We start from the raw sequence: 20,417 nt of genomic DNA on the forward strand, positions 1-20,417 counted from the left end.
TTCTGATAAACCACCCAAATATTAACAATAATGGCAGCATGAAAATTTCAGGAATCTGGATGGCACACATTCAGCCCAACCAGATACGCAGTATCCAGCATATGTCAGGACTCTAGGCAACCTTCAGCCAGTATTGGAAACCATTCCATACCAACTGGTTGGAATGTATATGTATGATCATGGTGTTAATAAATATATATATATATACACACACACACACACACATATAGACTTGTTGTTGCTGCATAGTAATTTTACAACCAGTAAAGTTGCATTGTAGATAAAATTAATAATAGGACTCTAGCATTGATGTATATTTTTATTTTTCATTTCTTATTTTATTTTTTTCGCCAGGTTAGGCCAATAATTGTTGTAACGGTTGGTCAGTAATTTTAACAAACCATGTAGATTGTAGCGTGGCTTGTTTTCTGTATATAGTGCATATGCTCCAGAAGATGACCTTGATATAAAGGTCGAAACTTTGAAAGTGGATTTTAGTTTATGTTAAACTAAAGTTTTAGTCAAACACGGTAGTTGTCTCCATAATTTTCCAAAATGTATTCGGATCAATGTGTAAGCCTAAAAGAAAGGATGGAACAATGGGAATAGATAAGAACAAGGCATAACATCTTGTAAATGGTGGATCTGAATCAAACTGAAGGTAAATAATTAATTGTTACATTATCACTATTGTGATAATGTAATAAATAATAAATAGTGACAATTAGTTATCACTAATTGTCACTATTAAGTTTTATGATAATCGTGGTTGGAAAAAAATCCAAACCCACTTCTCAGGTGGTGCCTACCACAGGGAAATGCTAGATGTACTCTCAGTAGACTAACATGAATTAAAAAGCATGTCAGAGCTAATCATCCAATATTTTTTTACTTGATTATTAAAGGAATAATCATCTCTCTCTCTCTATACTTGGACTGACAATTACCTCCAGCCTCTCTCAACATAGTGTAACACATCACATCAGTATAACTATGCATTATTTTCTGCTCAAGATGCTAGTTTTCACCCATTTATTATTATTATTATTACATAACACATCCAGCGAGTCCAAAGACTCGTCGAGGGAGGGCACCTGCTCTACAACTCTCCGTCTCCACCACTCTACCAGCGCCATCTACCACTGACTACCACCACTATTTTCACAGACAATCACAAACATCCATGCCCACAGATGTTTGTGATTGTCTGTGATTTGAACCAGCAACCTTTCGGTTGGAGAGTGTATACGCTAACCACTCGGCTAACCAGGCTGGCTATCTACTAACTCTACAGAAATCCCAAATCTGTCAGTTTTTGAATACCGTTCAAACCTTAGTGTCCAAAGTGGTGCACACATGAGAAGATGATGAGAGATGTGCAGGTTTTTTCCCCATCTCTCATTCTTTCCTTCAGTAGAGCACTGTTTGCACTTCTGAAGATGACACATTGAAATGGCTCATACACCATAATTATGCAACATTGTTTTATTGATTCCTCCTTTTAGAGGTTTAAAATTAATTGCCTGCATTATTCATCCTTTTTCTGTTTTTTCATCAGTGCCAAGGTATTTCTAACATTCATATTTTATAGGAAGAAAGAGAGAAAGGAGAGAGAGTGGAAGCCGTAAAAGTCAGGGATGCCAGTGAAAGGATGAATGAATCTGTTTGGAGTGTCATGTATGAAGACTTGCTGATTCAGGGGGGGGGGGATGCAAAGTACAGTGCCAGAGGAGCACTTGCCTGATGGAATACAGAAGATTGTAGGGCAATGGTACCAATGATGGGGTGAAACTGTGGATATGGTTGGGATGAGTGACTTGAGAGGTAGTGTGAAACATTTGAGGTCGATGTTAGACACAGTGCAGCAGAAATGTGTCTAAGGAAAGATATGTGTTGCCCCAGTATGATAATATAGAGTGGAAAAAATCAGTGATGATGAATGAGATGACAGTGAGAATGTGCAGATAAAGGGATCTGGAATATGTGAATGTGTGGAGTACATTTGATAGAAGGGAGCAGTGTGCAAGAGTTGGATTGCATTTGAATTAAGGGAGTAATAATGGCTATGAGAAGGCTGGCAATATACTGGTTTTTATGTATACAAATCCTAGCAGCACTAAGAATAAAGGGAATGAGTTTGTGGCACTGAATGACTCATTCCATCACAAGGTTGTTGATATCAGTGAAACTTAGTTAACTGAGGAAGATGCTCTAACAGGAATAGAAATTGAAGGGCATAGCATATTTTGGCAGGATAGTGAAGCTCAACGTGGTGATGAAATGTTACTCGTGATAGGAGATGAATTGTGCGCTCACATGGCAGAGAATCACAGTGGAAATAACACTAATGGCTTGGAGAGTATATAGTGTAAGACGGATGTTTATGTGACAAGATATTTAGCGGGATGCAAGAAACATCATCAAATCCCTGATATATGCCCTCAAGGGGTGTACAGGATATGATAGTATTACATGAAAAATTTACATCATTACTAACTTCCAATCTACAATTTTCCTGCAAATCAATCTGTTAGCTATCAAGACTCCAACATTACCAGATCTTATATTTCTATCTTCTACTGTATCAATCCACCTATTTCTTGGTGTTCCTCTGGGTCTTTTTTTCTTGCAACATGGCAGAGAACACTTGTTTGGCTAATCTTTTCTCTCCCATTCTGTATAAGTGACCATACCACCCGAGATTAGCTCTGCTAACACATTCCTGAATGCTGACAGTGGCAAGTTCTTTCCTAATATCCTCGTTTTTAATATGATATTGCCATTGATGCCATCTATTCATGCCCCTAATCTTTCAGAGGACTCTCATATCTGCAGTCTATAGTCTTTTGTCAAGTGTTTTACTTCTCACCCAGATCTCAGATCCATAAGTTAAAATTGGCTTGAACACTGTCCTGTATATAGATAATTTAGTGCTTGGGCTAATTTCTCTCTTATTCCATATAAATTTATTCAGCTGACTGCCTATCATACCAGCTTTGTTGATTCTGTTCTATTTCCATATTTAATTTATCATCTTCACTAAAACTCATGCTTAAATAGCTGAAATATTTTACTTGTTCTATCGGTTCTCCATTCACGATGCAGTTATTTTCAATGTTTCTGTATATATTCTTTGTCTTTTTAATGCTGACCTTCATATCTACTACAATAGTTATTCAATTTAGTCAGGGAATCTTGCAGACTTGTAGAGATTTATTTAGAAGTATAACATCATTCGCATAAAGCAAAGAGCTCAGATTAATATCTCTAATTTTGATACCAGGTTTAATACCACTTTCCTTCATAATGTGATCCATAAAGATAATGAATAACAGAGGGAATAACGTACATCCTTGTCTCACACCAGATTTAATATTAAACCACCTTCCTGTACTTCCTTCTGACTTACAACTCAAATAACGACTAAGTATACCTTGATATAATGTCCCATTGATACCATATAACTGTATCGTTTCGAATAGCTTCTCTCATGGCACCTTGTCACATGCCATTTCCAGATCCACAAAACTTAAATACAGATCTTTGTTACATTATCGTGATTTCTCATCTATCTGTCGTAAAGTGAAAATCTGATCCTCCAGCATCTATTTGGCTTGAATCCAGCTTGTTCTTCAAAAAGCTTTTCATCCTGCTTAACTGTTTCTCAAGTACTTGGATATATCTTACCAGAAACAATCAGTACAGAAATACCTCTGTAATTCTCACATTCAGTTTTATTTCCCTTCTTATATATGGGTAATATGAGAGCTCTACACCAATCATCTGGAATTCATCCCTCTGTCCGGTCCTAAACAATGCAGTGAAGCCACTGTAAGACTTTTATACCTCCATACTTGTGCATTTCTGGTTGAATATCATCTACTCCAGCTGTCTTTCCACGTTTCAGGCTTTTGATGGCTTTTTCTACTTCAAGTATGGATATGTATTCCTGACTGCATGCCTGGTCAGTGTTTTTAACACTGTGTTGTCATCAATGATTGTTTCATTTAGTAATTTTTTGAAGTAATTACTCCATACATCAAGGATATCTTTTTCTCCTGTTTTCATGTCACTTTATCATCTAATTCCTTTTACAACACTCTTTCTTACATTTGTGCACTTCTTCAACAACCTCCAGAATATCTTACCACCTTCTTGATATTTATTTTCAATGTTCTTACCAAAGTCTTCCTATGACTTGTTTAGCTAGTTTTACATTTATCTCTATATTCTCTGAGAGCACAAGTTGACTTATTTAAAAGGAACTTTTGATATGCTGTCTTCTTTTATTTCAATGCCTCTTTAACTTCCTGTGACCACCATGGATTTCAGAAATTTCTATCTTTACAGACAACCTCATCACATGCCTCTCTGCTTGAATTAATCAGTGTTTTCCTCAGGGCTTGCCAATGAATCTCCAAGGTTTGGTTCCTGTTCTCAAACCTCTTTCATTTTTTTCTTCAATTATGTTTGTGTATTTTAGTCTGCAGTTCACATCTGAAAGCTGCTCAACTTTTATTCACTTTAAAACTTTCTTATATGTTATTCTTTTCAATATGAAATTCAATTTTATCCTGCTCAAGACTAAATGGTGATCACCTCCAATTTTGAATCCTCTGTACACTCTGGTGTACTGCACTAGAGGGAAAATATCGCTATCAACAATAACATAGTGAGACTTTTTTTTATTCCTAGCCTCTTCTCTACATGTGAATTTCTGCACATTTTTATGTTGGAACATTGTGTTAGTAATAACCAGTCCATGTCCTGAGCAGAAATCCAACAGATATTTGCCATTATTATTAGCTTTGCTCTTTTCTCCAAATTTTCCCAAAATATTTTTGTATATCTCACAATCATTTCCTACTCTGCCATTTAGATCCCCCAAAGAGGACCACCTTTTTCAATATGTCAATTGCTTTCTCTAAAGCCTCAAAAAATTCCTCCACTTCTACCTTAGTAGAACCTTCTGTGGGACCATAGGCTTAAATAAGTCTCATTGTTCAGTTCCCCATTCTGATATTACCCACATCACTCTACTTGAGATTGCCTGCCATTGAAGAAGATTAGCCTTGTATTTAGTGTTGAATACTATGGCTACTCCTTGTTTTCCATGATTGTTATATTCAGGCAATGATTGTCATTGCCTGATTATAACATTTTGTATTTATTGCTCAGAAAGATCTCACCAGTTTTTGCTTTTTTTTGTTTCAGTCACCCCTATTATGTCGATCTGGTACTTATCCAATTCCTCAGCTAGCTCCATTTCTTTACCATTCAGGCTTCTTATGTTGATTGTACTGATCTTGAACTCGTGATATTGAGTTGGGGTGGGTTTTAGGATTTGTTCCAGTAGCTGACTTTTCACAGTTTGCCTGGTTCCCTGGCAAAAACAATTGGGGGTCTTGTTTAACCGGGTGACACCCCAGCCACCATGAAATTCTGTCATGTTGTACCATCATTTGATATTTTGGTTTAAGCCAATAAGAATACAATTTGGTCTTCTAAATCCCAAATTGCAATCGCATCCTCATTCGTTTAGTATCCAGGTAGATACTTAACAGGATGAACCACGAGAAGGTGAGGATTGGACATTAGGTCAGAAGCCCTGATCAGCTCTCCGTATTCCTTTAAAGGCAATGTGGAGGTTTCCTCTCAATTATATAGCTTTGACCCTTAAGCACCCCATGAACAAGAAACGTTTGGAGAAATTAGTTTGGCAAGTGATCATTATGGGGGACTTCAACTATAGTGATATAAACAGCATGTGGTGGAGGGAACATGAGGATCGAGAGTTCTGGATTTGGTCGCAGCATCAGATGACATGTTTGTGACTGAGATGACATACTTGCCCTCCCGTTGGTGGGAATGACCATGTATTCCTGACATAGAGGATGAATATCTTTGGAGTTATTAGAACAGAAGGAATTTAAGTGGAATTATCATGCAAGTGACTATCATAGACTTAGAAAATTTCATTCACTGCACAACTTGCAGCAGCAGTGAATGAAAGAATTTAAGAGAGGTTGTGAGTGAATGGGAGATACTTGAGAAAAAATTGGTGACAGCAATGAGAGAGATTACATACCTTGAGTGAGGAAGAAGATAAAGCAGTTTGGAGTCAAATAGATGACAAAAGGAATAAAAGGAGAAATAAAGATCATTGAAGGAATATAAAGTTGAAGAACAGTTGAATAAAGAATATAAAGTTGAAGAACAGTTAAATAAGGAATATAAGGCTCAAGGAAAGTAGAAAAGTTAGAAGAGAAAAATTAGAATATGAGAGGAGCCTGGCTGCAATCCAAGGAGTGTTTTGACTGTGGGGAGTAGGAAGAAAAATGATAGTGGATGTGTCATCTTGAAGGATGGAGATGGGAATCACGTGACCACAGCAGATGATGGGAATCACTTTATTAAAGTGTTCATCTTGGTACTACTGGCTTTATTCCTACAAGGATGATGAGATGTGAAGTGAATGAAGAGAATGTATTCTAAATACTGAGTACACTAATTGTCAATAAGGCAGTGCAACTAGATGGAATTTCACGTCTTTTAAGGGAATGTGCTATGGAACTAACTGTGTTGTTTAATGAAAGTCTCGTAATGGGGCAGGTTCTTAGAGAGTGGAAACAGTTTAAGATAGTAACATTGCATAATCATGGTGGTAAAATGGAGGCATCAAACCATAGGCCTGTTAGTATTTCTTCTGCAGTTAATATTTTGGAGAAATTGGTAAGAACTCATATACAGAATTCACCAGATGGGGGGTAATATTATTTATGCAGGACAGCATGGATTTGTTAAATGGCACTCATTTTAGTGCCTTTTACAATAGCAATAGTAACAAGAGAGTGGATGAAGTCATTATTTTTGGATTTTTCCGAAGCATTTGACAGGGTGCACACAACGAATCGATTTTTAAGTTGCATTATACCAGTTTAGAAGACTGAATTGGTGATTGGCTCTCTGATAGATATCAGAGAGTTGCATACGGGAAGGTATAAAGGAGTATAAAGGTTACAAGTGGATTTCCACAAGGTTTAGTTCTGGGACCATTGCTGTTCAATTTTTATGTCAATGATATCATCGCAGGACTACAGGGAGATGTTCAGTTGTTTGCAGATGATGTGAAGCTTGGGAGGGTTATTAGTAATAGTGCTGATGTTTTTGCTCTTCAAGAGGATCTGAATAAGATGAAAGGGTGGGGAAATGCTTTGGGATGCCAGTTTAATGGAACTAAATGTAAGATAGTATTTCTGGGAAAATTCCTATGTTAAATTCCTCTAAGCAAATATTATTCTTATGGCTATTTAGCTTATTTTTGTTTAGGAGTGTTCCTTTTATAATGTCATTGGCTTTTTACTCAAATTTTAGAGCATTACTGATGTTTTATATAGACAGATATATGAAGAATATATAGGGATATATATTCTTCATATATCTGTCTACAATATACCAAGGAATAATTCTGACAAACCTTTGTGGGGGTGCTGCTGGCTGTCTTCTTATTCAGTGGCATGTGGCTATATATGTTCATCTGCTGTTGAAGGAAGGATGATTGAAAAGAAGGGGATTTGGAAAATATCGGAAATGATAGCCATAAAATGTGAGAAAAACTCAATAAAATTCCACCAGCCCTACATAATCTCCAAAAGTTGGAAGCTCCACAACATAAAAATTAGGTCACGACTCCGACCAATAAGAAACAACACAGATACACCAAACACAGAAACACCAAGCTGACATGGCATTGCCTCCACTTTCTCCCACAAGCTCTGAAGACGATGAACTGTCAAAACGGATCACATCCCGTTACTCCTACCTCTGATCTTATCCCACCATATCCTTTCCCAAAAAATTTCTATTTTCACCCCATCCCAAAGTATTCTCTTTTAAAAATGATATAAATAAACTAGAGTTTTTCAAAAAGTTCAGATACCCCCTTGCCTCACCAATAATTCTCCCACATCTCTCTCTACCCCAGATTTTTCAAATCTCCTTCCTTTCAATCTACTGTTGAAGGAAGTAGATGAATGTATATCGCTGGAATGCCGCTGAATGCAGCCAGCCAGCAATACCCCACAAAGGTATGTACGAATTATTCCACCTATATATTCTTCATATATCTGTCTATATAAAACATCAGTAATGTCCTAAAATTTGAGTAAAAAGCCAATAACTCTATAAAAGGGCAATCCTAAACAAAAATAGGCTAAAGAGCCATAAAAATAAACTAAATGTAAGGTTTTAAAATTTACGATCCACAGAATGGATGTATCATACTCACTTGTTGGAGTTATACTGGAGGAAGTGTGAAAGAAGCAAGGGATCTTGGATTGATTGTGGATGGAGATTTAAGTTCCAAGGACATATTGCAAAGGTTGTGAAGACGGCTCAGAGAATTGCAACAATGTTGAGGAGAACATTGGCCACAAGAGATAAAAAAAAATGTGCTGTTCCAGGATTTGAAAAGGATGAAGTAATCTTGGAGAGGGTGCAGAGACGAATAACAAAAATGATGTAGGGAAACTGTACAATGATGATTATGAAGATAGACTGAGGGCATGCAAACTGCAGAGTTTGGATAGAAGTTAAAAGGGGAGGGGGGGGGATATGATAGAGACATTTAACCTGTTGAATGTTGAAGGGTTATTATTGTATTAACGCTGAGGTGATTTTTCATATGGTAGAATGAGGAAAAGGAACAAGAGGCTATCCCTGGAAATGCAAAAGGAAGTAGTGAGTAAAAGGTTAAAAAGTAAATTTTTTGCATGGAGAGTGGAATGCATTCCCTGAGAAGGTGGTGAATGTGCAGACTGTTGATTTTAAAGAGTGGTATGATAGACTTTGTGCTCACTAGTGTTGATATCTCGCGACGAGTCATGGCAGTCAGAAAAATAATAATTCTTTTATGTTTGTTCGGTTTCTTATGCCTTTAAACAATTTATTGATAATATAATATTATCTCAGCTAAGTTTATAAATTTCAAGTTTATGAAGATAGAACACGAAGTACTCCAAGCCCATCCCAAGGTATGTGTTTCAAAATGCATTATGTCATAATAGTTTAAATTCCTAAATCATAGGTCAATGCCAGCATGTTCAATCATAGGGATTGCTCCTTTGCTAAATAAGCATTCTAGGTTTGATTTAAAATGAAAAATACTATTATTACATGACACCTCCAAGGAGTCCAAAGACTCATTGAGGGAGGGCACCTGCTCTACAACTCCCTCTCCCCACTCAATCCACCAACTACAGAGAACCGCATCATCTACACCAATGCCTGAATCTTTTTCAAGCAAAGTCCCATACCAAAAGGTCAAATTTATCGCCCATCTAAAGACAGCCACAGAAATCTATGAGCTTAGCAGGATTTGAACCCAAAGTCTGCTGATACAATAACCACTCTGCACCAGGTCAGCATATAGATGCAGAAAATTTCAGTTCATGACATAAGGAAAGAGTACACAGAGTTACTCCTGGGGAGTGAAGTGTGTGATTAGAAAGACTAACTTTACTGCTTAGAGAGTGATGAATATGTTGAAAAGGTTTCATGTGTAATATGGAACCTTTTCATACTGCACATTGGTTATTAGTTAGTGTATGGAATGGACCTCCCATGATGAATCTTTGACCTCCAAGGAGATTGCTGAAGTTCCAATCAAATGCATATTTGTTGAGTGATCTGTTATTCATATTTAATATTGGTATCCCTCCACTGAATTATAACTAAAAAAATGCAAGGCAAAAGCAGCTGAGGCTATGAGTGTAGTGTTGCATCTTTTTTGCTTTTTTATTATTAACCATATATACAAGAGGCTGCAAAGCTTATAGCATCACACATTGTCACACTAAACAAGGTCTTACTAAGGAACCTGATATGATTTTTGATAACTGGAGGTTGTGGTCCTTAGAGAAAACCGAGTGAGGAAGATTGTTTCTAAGCATATAAATAGCAGAATGAGTGAGAAGAATAAGAAACTGATTCAGGGGGTTTGAAGCTGGACAGTGCATGAATGTTTATCAGCAGTTTTTCATGTGTTGACTGTTTAGGAAAAGGGAAAGTTCTATGTTCCACTGTTCCCCAGTAAAATCAGTTAAGCAGAATAGCACCATGAAAATACCTAGAGAAGAGACATAAGATAGAAGGATAATATGATAAAGTAGCTGAGTCTGCAAGAGATGGAACATAAATTAACCAGATTGCTCTCTTCTGCATAGTATCAGGCTTATATTGCAGTGTCAGGGGAATGTTAGTATACAACAGCCCAAACATAAGAACAACATCCTAAAGTAGAGTAGATTCACAATTTATATGGTGTTGGAAGTTGTTCAGATGAGATACTCTTCTGGAGTGGAAGAAGATACTTTTTTGGTTTTGGGAGATTGTGAAGGTTATGACTGATGTGCATATATACCAGGAGATACAAGTCAACCCAAGAAGAAGGATCCGATCTTGCACTAGAGATCTGGATATCACGAAACGTAAGAGATAAATAATGATCTTTTATGCAAGAAATAGAAGTTTAATAACATTAGAGTTGACAAGATGGTCTTCACTCCACTGAAATATGGCAAGGAAATCAGTATTTTAGGCATTGACTATAGAAGATAGTTTAGGATATATGAACACTGAAGGATTGGTCAAATGAAGAGAAATGGAGTGCACTGTCACTAGCAACATTATGAATAGGATTTGTGATTAGTGAGAGTATTTATGAATAGGAGAAACAGTAATTATGAAAAAGTCCTTAAGTACTCGAGCATTTGAGGGAAGCTTAAAGAAAGAAAATTATCCAACATGATAATGTAATCAATAACCAGAGAGGAAATTATGCAATCCAACCACAAATAGTAGACAGTAGACCATAAAATGGTAAAGATCTCTGTAGCTTGTCTGTTTTGAAAATATTATTATTATTACGTGACACCTCCAAAGACTCATCGAGGGAGGGCATCTACTATACAGCTCTTGGTAGCTGCCACTCAATCCACCAGCTACAACGAACTGCAACTACACCAATGCCATCTACCACCCACCACCACTATTTTCACAGACAATCACAAACATTCATGCCCATAGCAGGATTCAAACCCACAGCCTTTTGGCTAGAGTGGATATGCTAACCACTTAGCCAACCTGGCCATATGAGACAGTCTAAGGATTTCTCAAATGGAAAGCAAGTCAAACGATTCTCTGCTTTCTAGATAGTAAGCAATCTTTTTAAGAATTAGTCACTGACTGAGCTATGGAATCTCCACAGGAACTTGCTAATTGAGGTATTCCCAAGAGGCATGGTGCATAAATTTGTGAAAGTAGTTGTTGATGGCAATGAGAATATAGGATAACTAGTCAAAACATAAAGGAAAGAGGAAGTGGATTAACAGATAGCAAAAAATTAACACGTGTGGAGGGGAAGCGCTAAGTTTTCTTAGGAGAGAAAAGAATGTTTTCATTCACATTATTCACCTGAAAATTACCAGAATAAGGGCTATGCTTTTATTATGAATGCACGACAACTGAGAGACGATTCGGTAACATCTACTCAGTTCAGACATTTCATAACAATCAACTGTAACAGTTATGAATTAAATATGACAATGGGGGCACTGCAGGTAGACAATGAATATTAACATCCAAAGTTTGGCCTACTTTCTTTATTTATATTCCTTCTCCAGAGTTGTCAGACAAAGTTCCTTTTTCAGGCCAGTTCTGTCCTTCGATAAGCAAGGTTGTGATCCCACATTAAGGTTGACAAAAATGTCAGAATAACGTTTTTAACAGGTATTTAAGCGAGTGTTTGCAAACCAGAGTTGGTTAACTTTTGCTTCCCTATTACATAGGTTTCGAATGTGACGTATTTTCATCTAGGCCTAGACTGTTTATTACTTCTAACATAATTTTCCATACATGCAATAAAAATATAAAGCATTTTTCTTAAATTAGCGACTACTCCTATCCAATGTGATTGAATGCAAGTAAACTTCTTTCTCACCAATATTTATACATACCCCAAAACTATATTCAATTACGTTTAAATGCTTTAAAAAGCTTATTTTTATTTTATTTTTCCTTGGAATAACTTCTTTACACTCCACCATTAACAGAATTAAGGCACTTAACACGGGATGGGATTCACTTGTACGTTTCGAAGTTGTCCGCTTAATGACGTCATATTGATGTCACATGAAACATATGATGATGTAATTTATTTGAATAAACAACTTAAAATTACAAGGGATAATTTATATTCATATAAATAATTACGGGTTTTCAAAGTATTCACACATACAACACACCATTACCTAAAACGAAACTTCGAAAATAGTATAAATGACTATAGAGGGCGCTATAAAAGAAAAACGCGGGACTAAACGATAAAGTTCGAAGCGAGATATTTGGTAAATGTTTTAGTTACAGTGGTTTGTGATTGTTTGTTATATTGAGTATGTGATACATATATTGATGTTCGTTTCTTTCAGTTATGTATCCAAATAAGATGTTTAAAGTTTGATATTTTTCTGAGCGCTTTCCGTATTCGAGCTTTAATTTAAAAAACACCTGAAAGTGATGAATAACAAATCCACTACTCTTTGAGACAAAAGATATTGAAGGAAGACGTTGCATTATGCTGTTGTAGGTATATCAAAAGTTACGTTTGCTAAACTTGTACTTAGTTGGTTTTCATTTCGCACATTAGCCTGCTTCTTTCCTTTAACTTATTAGTATTTCCTCTGACGCACTTAAACAAATAGTAATACTGTATAGAAAACGATGATGTCGATTAAATAAAAGCAATAAAAATCGAACAGTAACAGTACAGAGGAGAATGAATAAAGGAATGGTTTTCATGTTTGTAATAAGATTCTGTGTATCACTTGCCAAGTGTTATATATCGTTGTAATGTAATATACTGCCTTCTCCAGTCGATATTGTTGGATTCGTTATATATCAATGGTATGCTAAACTCGACACTTTCAAGTTTTTCCATTTGGTTATACCGTAAATTAAAGATACCAAGAAATTGTATACTTGGTTTAATCCTTTATCCAAGTGTAAGCAAACAAATTTTGCACCTGAAGTATTTTCAGGACTGGGGCAACTTGTATATAGAAGGTATATATAGAAATGACTTCACATCACTTACCTTAGTATCAGATAATGCAAAGTACATACCAGTAAGGATATGTACTTTGTACTGGTATGTATAATGCATAGTTAGTATTATACATACCAGTAAGGTAATTCATATGGGAAGGTCACTACCCTGACTGGTTTCGACATTCATTGAGGTCTCATCAGTCGGAGCCAGACCCATAAGTGAACCTCTGGGTGTGGATGTGTGCTTTGCATTATGGGATACTAAGGCAAGTGATGTGAAGTCCTTTCCTTCTATTATGGGCAAATTTGGAGTAAAGAGGAAAGTTAATGATGACAAATACCTGTTGGATTTCTGCTCAAGACATGGACTGGTTATTACTAACACCATGTTCCAACATAAAGATGTGCACAAATTCACGTGCAGAGAAGCCTCATTGACTATGTTATTATTGATAGTGAGATTTTCTCACTGGTGCTGGATGCTAGTGTACAAAGGATTTGAAATTGGAAACGATCACCATTAGCAGGATAAAGTTGAATTTCATATTGAAAAGATGAACATGTAAAAATGTTCTAAAGCAAATAAAAGTTGAACAGCACTCAGATGTGAACTGTAGACAAAAATACACAAACATGATTTGAGAAATATGAAAGAGTTTGAGAACAGCAAACCTTGGTGATTCAGTAGCAAATCCTGAAGAAAACACTGATTGATTCAGCCAGAGACAGGTGTCTTGGTTTTCTGCAAGGATAGAAAAATCGAACTCCATGATGGACACAGGAAGTTAGAGGCAGTGGAGGAAAAGAACAAAGCATATGAAAAGTTCCAGGCAAATAATTCAGCTTATGCTCTTAGAGAATACAGAGACAAATGTAAGAAAGCTAAACACTGTAAAACTAGCTAAAGAGAAGTTATGGGAGGACTTTGGCAAGAACATAAAAAATAAATATCAAGAAGGTGGCAAGATATTCAGGAGGCTATCGAAAAAAGCTCAGAAATTGAGTAGAGTGCTGTAAAAGGAATTAGAGATGATAAAGGCGACATGAAAACTGGAGAAAAAGATATCCTTTAAGTATAGAGTAGTCTGTGCGGTTAACCTAGAGGCTTTGCACTTCGCAACCATATACCTGGGGAAGGAGTGTTCTAGGTTTGATTCCTGTCAACGACGTGAGGAGCTTAAGGATCTTCCTCAGTCAAGTTAGCCTGTCTTAGGCTTGGACAGCAGAGTTTTTTCTGCTAGTTTATCTGGGGTTTTCATCCCGCAAACAGGCAAACCTGACCCGTGAACACACAGGCTACAGTCATAAATATACTGCAAGGAAGGCAACGGGAAACCTCCTTGCATCACTATTTCCCTAGTAATCAGCTGCAACCTCTCAAGAGAGTAAGCCACAGGATTAGATCAGAAGTATAGAGTAATTACTTCGAAAAATTGCTAAATGAAACAAGCAGTTATAGCACTATGGTAAAAAAACACTCAACAGGCATACAGTCAGGAATACATATCCATTCTTGAAGTAGAAAAAGCCATCAAAGGCTTGAAATGTGGAAAGGCAGCAGGAGTAGATGATATTAGATCAGAAATGCTAAAGTGTGGCAGTATAAAAGTTTTGTAGTGGTACTGCATAGTTCAGAAGGCTTGGGCTGAATTCCAGATGATTGTAGTAGAGCTCCCATAGTACCCATGTATAAAAAGGGAATAAAACTGAATGTGAGACTTACAGTTATTTCCCTACCGAGTACCTGGTAAGATTTATGTAAGTATACTTGAGAAATGGTTGAGAAGGATGGATGGGAAGCTTGGTGAAGTACAAGCTGGATTCATGCCAAATAGAGGCGCTGTGAGGATCAGATTTTCACTTTAAGACAAATAATTGAGGAATCATGGGAATATAGCAAAGATCTCTTAAGTGTTGTAGATCTGGAAAAGGCGTTTGACATGGTATGAAGAGAAAAGCTATTTAAAATGCTATAGTTATGATGTCAATGGGGCATTATATCAGGCATTACTTAGTCTTTATTGGAGTTGTAAGTCAGCAGTTAGAATTGAAGGAAGTACAGAAATAACAAGACAATGAAAATAGGCCGAAACATTGAAAATATCAACAGCATTGTGAATGGAGAACCTATAGAACAAGTAAAAAAATTTCAGCTACCTAGGCACAATTTTTTGTGAAGATGGTAAATTAAAAATTGCTGGCCTGGTTGGTTGAGGGGTTAGTGTATTCTTTCTCCAGCCAAAAGGCTGCAGATTTGATTCCTGCCATGGCCATGCACGTTTATGATTGTCTGTGAAAATCCAGCGGTGGTGGTGTGTAGTAGATGGCATTGGTATAGATCAGTGTTTTACGCTTACTCCCAGGGGTATGCAAAATAGCTTCATCTTTCCCAAAAGGCCTTCAAGAGCTACATGGCAATTTTCGGCTATGAATCATTAGCGCATGGAATCATTATTAAGAAAAAAAATTTTTAAACATATATATTTCTCAATAAGTTGTATATTATGTATGAATTCTACTCAGATTGCGAGTTACTATCGCCTCGACGTTCATGTCTTTACAAAAGTAACTCACTCCGTGCAGTAAACAACACGCCTTCCCCAACAGCGATACTATACTGAAGATGCAAGAAAAACAAATATTTTTATTGTATCACTGAGTAATGTACAAGACATTTGCAGTCTGTGTAATATATTTCTCAACAAATAGTGCAATTAGACACAACTGGGATAAAAATGGCACTAACTAATGAATTGCATCCCCCTCCAACAGAAACTGCCTTATGGAATCGAGCAAAACCATATGTTGCAGATGCAACATATGGTTTTGCTTGACACCACCCCGTCATGAACGTGTTAACTAAGAAATACATAGTGAACGTGTTTCAGATATTATGGAACTCAGTTGAAGATAATTAGCATTTTAACTCATCTGTTGGCTTGCTTTTTGTCTTTGGTTCATGCGATCTTTTGTTGATACTGCACCAATCATATGCACTTCATAGCTGCTATATCTCTACTGGCCTACCATTGCTGTCTGTTTTGCACTCTGCTTTTACTTCTCATTAGTCATTTGCAAAATGGATTGTTCATTATGTATCTTGTAAATTACTGGTAATTTTTGCTTGAAATAATGAGAAAGATGAAGCTATTTGGGTAGATGACTTTGACGATGCACGCAAGGAAACTGTTCTCGATGCCAAAAGTAGCGATAACAAATAGGAGCTTCTTGGTAAGCATACCATTTCAGTTTTTTTCTGAAAACTTTAGTTTCCGAAAATCTCTGCAATATTCTTGCACCACGATTTTTTAGCTTTAATTTTGGGAAAAAAGTGAGAGATATATTTGAGTATATACATAGATATATTTGAGTATATACATAGAGTATATATATATATATATAAATACATAGTGAACGTGTTTCAGATATTATGGAACTCAGTTGAAGATAATTAGCATTTTAACTCATCTGTTGGCTTGCTTTTTGTCTTTGGTTCATGCGATCTTTTGTTAATACTGCACCAATCATATGCACTTCATAGCTGCTATATCTCTACTGGCCTACCATTGCTGTCTGTTTTGCACTCTGCTTTTACTTCTCATTAGTCATTTGCAAAATGGATTGTTCATTATGTATCTTGTAAATTACTGGTAATTTTTGCTTGAAATAATGAGAAAGATGAAGCTATTTGGGTAGATGACTTTGACGATGCACGCAAGGAAACTGTTCTCGATGCCAAAAGTAGCGATAACAAATAGGAGCTTCTTGGTAAGCATACCATTTCAGTTTTTTTCTGAAAACTTTAGTTTCCGAAAATCTCTGCAATATTCTTGCACCACGATTTTTTAGCTTTAATTTTGGGAAAAAAGTGAGAGATATATTTGAGTATATACAGTAATTTCTTTAGCTTTCAAATTCTTAAGTCCATTGGTTAAAGACTTGATTTATAAAATGTACAAAAGAGAGCAATATTGCCAGCAAACGTTGGTAGAGCCTCTGCTACTAATGGCTCATGAAAAAAGTTAAGCAAGTTTGGGCATGGTTAGCAGTTGGAAGGGATTCAATCATTCGATGCTGTTGGCACACTCTTCCTCGATGAATCTTTGGGCTCCCCGGAGGTCTCACATAATAATAGCAAATACAAGTAGCTGTAAGCAACAAGGAAATGTTTATATTGTATCTGGATCAAATGAAATTGATAAGGGTGTGTTGTCTGACATCTCTAGAGAACCAACTAGGAAGAAGATGAAAAATCTTCGTAAGTATGATACGAATTACTTGAAATGTGGATTTTCATGGATGGGAAATGAAGAGGAACCTATTCCAAATTTTCTTCTATTAAAAATCATATTTTTTTTAGATTAAGGGGATATTTAATCCCACATTATTTCAAAGCCGGATAAGAAAACTAAGATAGAAATCAAAGAGTTTCATGTCAAATATAGCAAACTATAAAAGTTAGCGAGTCCAAGCGTGAACAAACACCTGGCTGGTACAATACTGGGTAACTCGTTGCAAAGGTGGATAAAGCTACGATCGCTATTAGTATTTTCCCTAATGTAAATCTCATCCCCTAGGACAGGGGGGGGGGTGTTCAACCTATCGATCGCAGAGCGATTTTTGGTCGATCTCTTGTGTATTCCTCCTTGCTTACAAATTTAATTAAAACTGAAAACATATTTTATTTATCATTATTTTGTATTATTTTTAATTTGCTTTAAGTGTATTGCTATTTATTTATTTTTCGTTAAAATTGTCAAATCAGTAATTTTGTTATGAGTCCAGGTAAATGAGTTAATTTGGATCAGTGGAAGTCAAGCAGCGAGCCGAGTGAATAAGATTATAAGCAAAGTGTAAAAACTGGATTGTGGCTTAAATATTAAATATTCCAAAGCACATTACATTGATTTTTTACTTAGGTTAATTCCCATGTGAATATTGTAAAAAAAATAATAAACTTTGTTTGTCTCGCTATAGTTTGTATTAGATGATTTTGTAAATAGCTCTTTTGAAGCTAATTGTATATACTGCTTTAATAAGAATATGTTAGAGTGTTAAAAACAAAGGCAATGTATTTGTCGGCAAAGCTGTACATGGCGGCATTAGAAAGATTGTTATTGAAACTTGTATGAGAGAGGCTTGCAGGCTCTAAGCCTAAACATCTCCGAAATCAGTCAGAAAGAGTTAGTTCAAACAACTTTTTGATGGCCGGCAACTTATAATCGAAAGAAAGCGGAGGAGAGCAAAAGGCGTGCCGAACTTGAAACTTAAGATGAAAGACTCATTTTGATTCTTTGGGGATTGCCAAACTTCATGCGAGGTCTCAGAGGAGGCCTAATAAAAAGGGACTGAAGCAAGCAGAAGGGGGGGGGGTCCTGGTTCCAGAATTGCTGTCAGAGAGGAGGCCGCCTGGTCCAGAGTCTCCGTCAGAGAGACTGCCTGGATCCACGTTGCTTGAGAGAGGAGTTTCATGCTTCCAGAAAGGAGCTTCTCAGTTCAATACGTCGCTAAAGAGAGACTACTTCTAGGCCGCAGATAAGGTTTCAAATTGCCAAAAGGAAGAGTTCCAATTGCTGGAGGAAAGTTTCCAGGTCAGGTTAACGTCAGACATTCACCAGTGTGTTGCGTTTTCATTACAATTTGATGAATCAAATGACTTTTGAAAATTATACCATTATTGGGAAGGACTAGGTGGGGGGGGTGTTTTCGGCATTTGATGAAGTTGTGAAACAACACAAACTTCTGCTTTTTAAACTTGTTTCTATTACTACTGATGGTGCTCCTGCAATGATAGGTAATAAATCGGGCTTCATTTCATTATGTAAAAACGATGACAAATATCCAAATTTTTTAACGTACCACTGTATTATTTAGCAACAAGTACTGTGTAGTAAAAGATTAAACACAAAAGATGTTTGGGATATTATATTTAAAATTGTAAATTCTGTTCGAGGAAAAGCCCTGCAACAGCGGTTATTTAAATTACAGGCAGATGATGGTAGGGAACTTCTGTTGTACAATAATGTTCGCTGGCTCAACAGAAGTCAATTTTTAGAAAGATTTCTTGTATTAATTAACGATATAAAATATTTTCTTGATGATAAAGGAGATATTTATCCCCAATTGAGTGACAAAAGATGGTTGTTACACTTATCATTTTTAGTAGATTTCTGTACAAAATTAAGCAATTTAAATTTAGAGTTCCAAGGTAGAGATAAAAATGTAATTGACATGTTAACTTCAATAAAAACTTTCCAACAATACTTAATTTTATTAAAGAAAAATATAAATGACCGCAAATTTAGACATCTCCCATATTTATTAAAATTTTTTTGAACAAAAACAAGAAATGCTTCGCTATGATTTAAAAGAATTTATTCGTGAAATAGAATTGGTTGAGGAAGAAATAAATTCAAGATTTAAAGATTTTAATAAAACTGAAATGATTGTATCTTTTATCAATAATCCATTTCAAGAAAACTTGAACAGCACAGAAATTTCAAATAAAATTAGTGGGCTGTTTGATATAAACCAAGCTGAAGTGGAATTTAAGATAATAAACATTCAGAATAGTTTACATTTAAAATCAATAGAAGTCGTTTGGAAGTATGCACATGTAAAATTCCCAATATTAACTGATATTGCGCAAAAAATTCTATCCTGTTTTGGATCGACATACTTGTCAGAATCCACATTTTCAAATATGACCGTCATAAAAAAAAAAAAAAAAATCAATTAAGAAACCAAATTACAAATGATCATTTGGATGATTGTCTGCGATTGGCCACTTCTTCATATCAACTTGACTATGAAAATATTGTGAGGTCCAAACTATGCCAAATTTCACATCAACTTTTTTTTTTTTTTTAATCAACTGCATTTCTTGTAACTTGTGAGTTTGTAATCAATCTGTTGTTTTTTCTAACTTTGGTTTTCCAAAATAGAGAAATATTTTATTCCAATATATATATATATATATATATATATATATATTTTTGTTGTATTAAAATAATTAAAAGCGATAAATAAAATTTTAAATACAAAGTTTTTAGTTGCTTATTTGTGTGGAATCAGATATCAGGTTGGGGGAATGTGATCTATATAAGAGAGTAGATCGTCGAATAACTTTTTATAGAAAAGTAGCTCGCATAGTGAAAAAGGTTGAACACCACTGCCCTTGGAGATGTATGTTGTTTTACATTAATGGAATTAGGTCACTACCCAGACCAGTTTCAACCTTTATTGAGGTCTCATCAGTGAGTAGATAGACCAAAATTCATATTCATATTTTTTGTTTACATGAACATATAAAT

General features: G+C 35.9%; 2 protein-coding genes across 7 annotated transcripts in view; one reads left to right on the top strand and one right to left on the bottom strand.

Moving 5' to 3' along the window:
• LOC150099876 (M-phase inducer phosphatase-like) overlaps window positions 1-12,101 on the bottom strand; it is a 399,908-nt gene extending 387,807 nt beyond the window's left edge. The window contains exon 1 of the mRNA XM_090404127.1: window positions 12,015-12,101. The gene's annotated coding sequence lies outside the window, so the exon portion shown is untranslated. The remainder of the gene's footprint in view (window positions 1-12,014) is intronic.
• Window positions 12,102-12,382: 281 nt separating this feature from the next.
• LOC150099877 (uncharacterized) overlaps window positions 12,383-20,417 on the top strand; it is a 121,283-nt gene continuing 113,248 nt past the window's right edge. For 3 of the 6 annotated variants that reach the window (XM_090404008.1, XM_090404013.1, XM_090404014.1), the window contains exon 1: window positions 12,442-12,639. Coding sequence is in view for 1 of the 6 variants with exons in the window: in XM_090404014.1 (XP_090260140.1) it covers window positions 12,632-12,639 (8 nt within the window). In the remaining 5 variants the exon portion in view is untranslated. Of the gene's footprint in view, window positions 12,405-12,441; window positions 12,644-12,941; window positions 12,961-20,417 lie in introns of those variants that run through there. The other 3 variants (XM_090404011.1, XM_090404010.1, XM_090404012.1) reach the window with 3 other exon arrangements.

The sequence above is a fragment of the Typopeltis vanoorti genome, chromosome 14, assembly GCF_054136105.1.
Source record: "Typopeltis vanoorti isolate ZY-2024b chromosome 14, IOZ_Tvanoo_1.0, whole genome shotgun sequence".
Classification (NCBI taxonomy): Eukaryota; Metazoa; Arthropoda; class Arachnida; order Uropygi; family Thelyphonidae; genus Typopeltis; species Typopeltis vanoorti.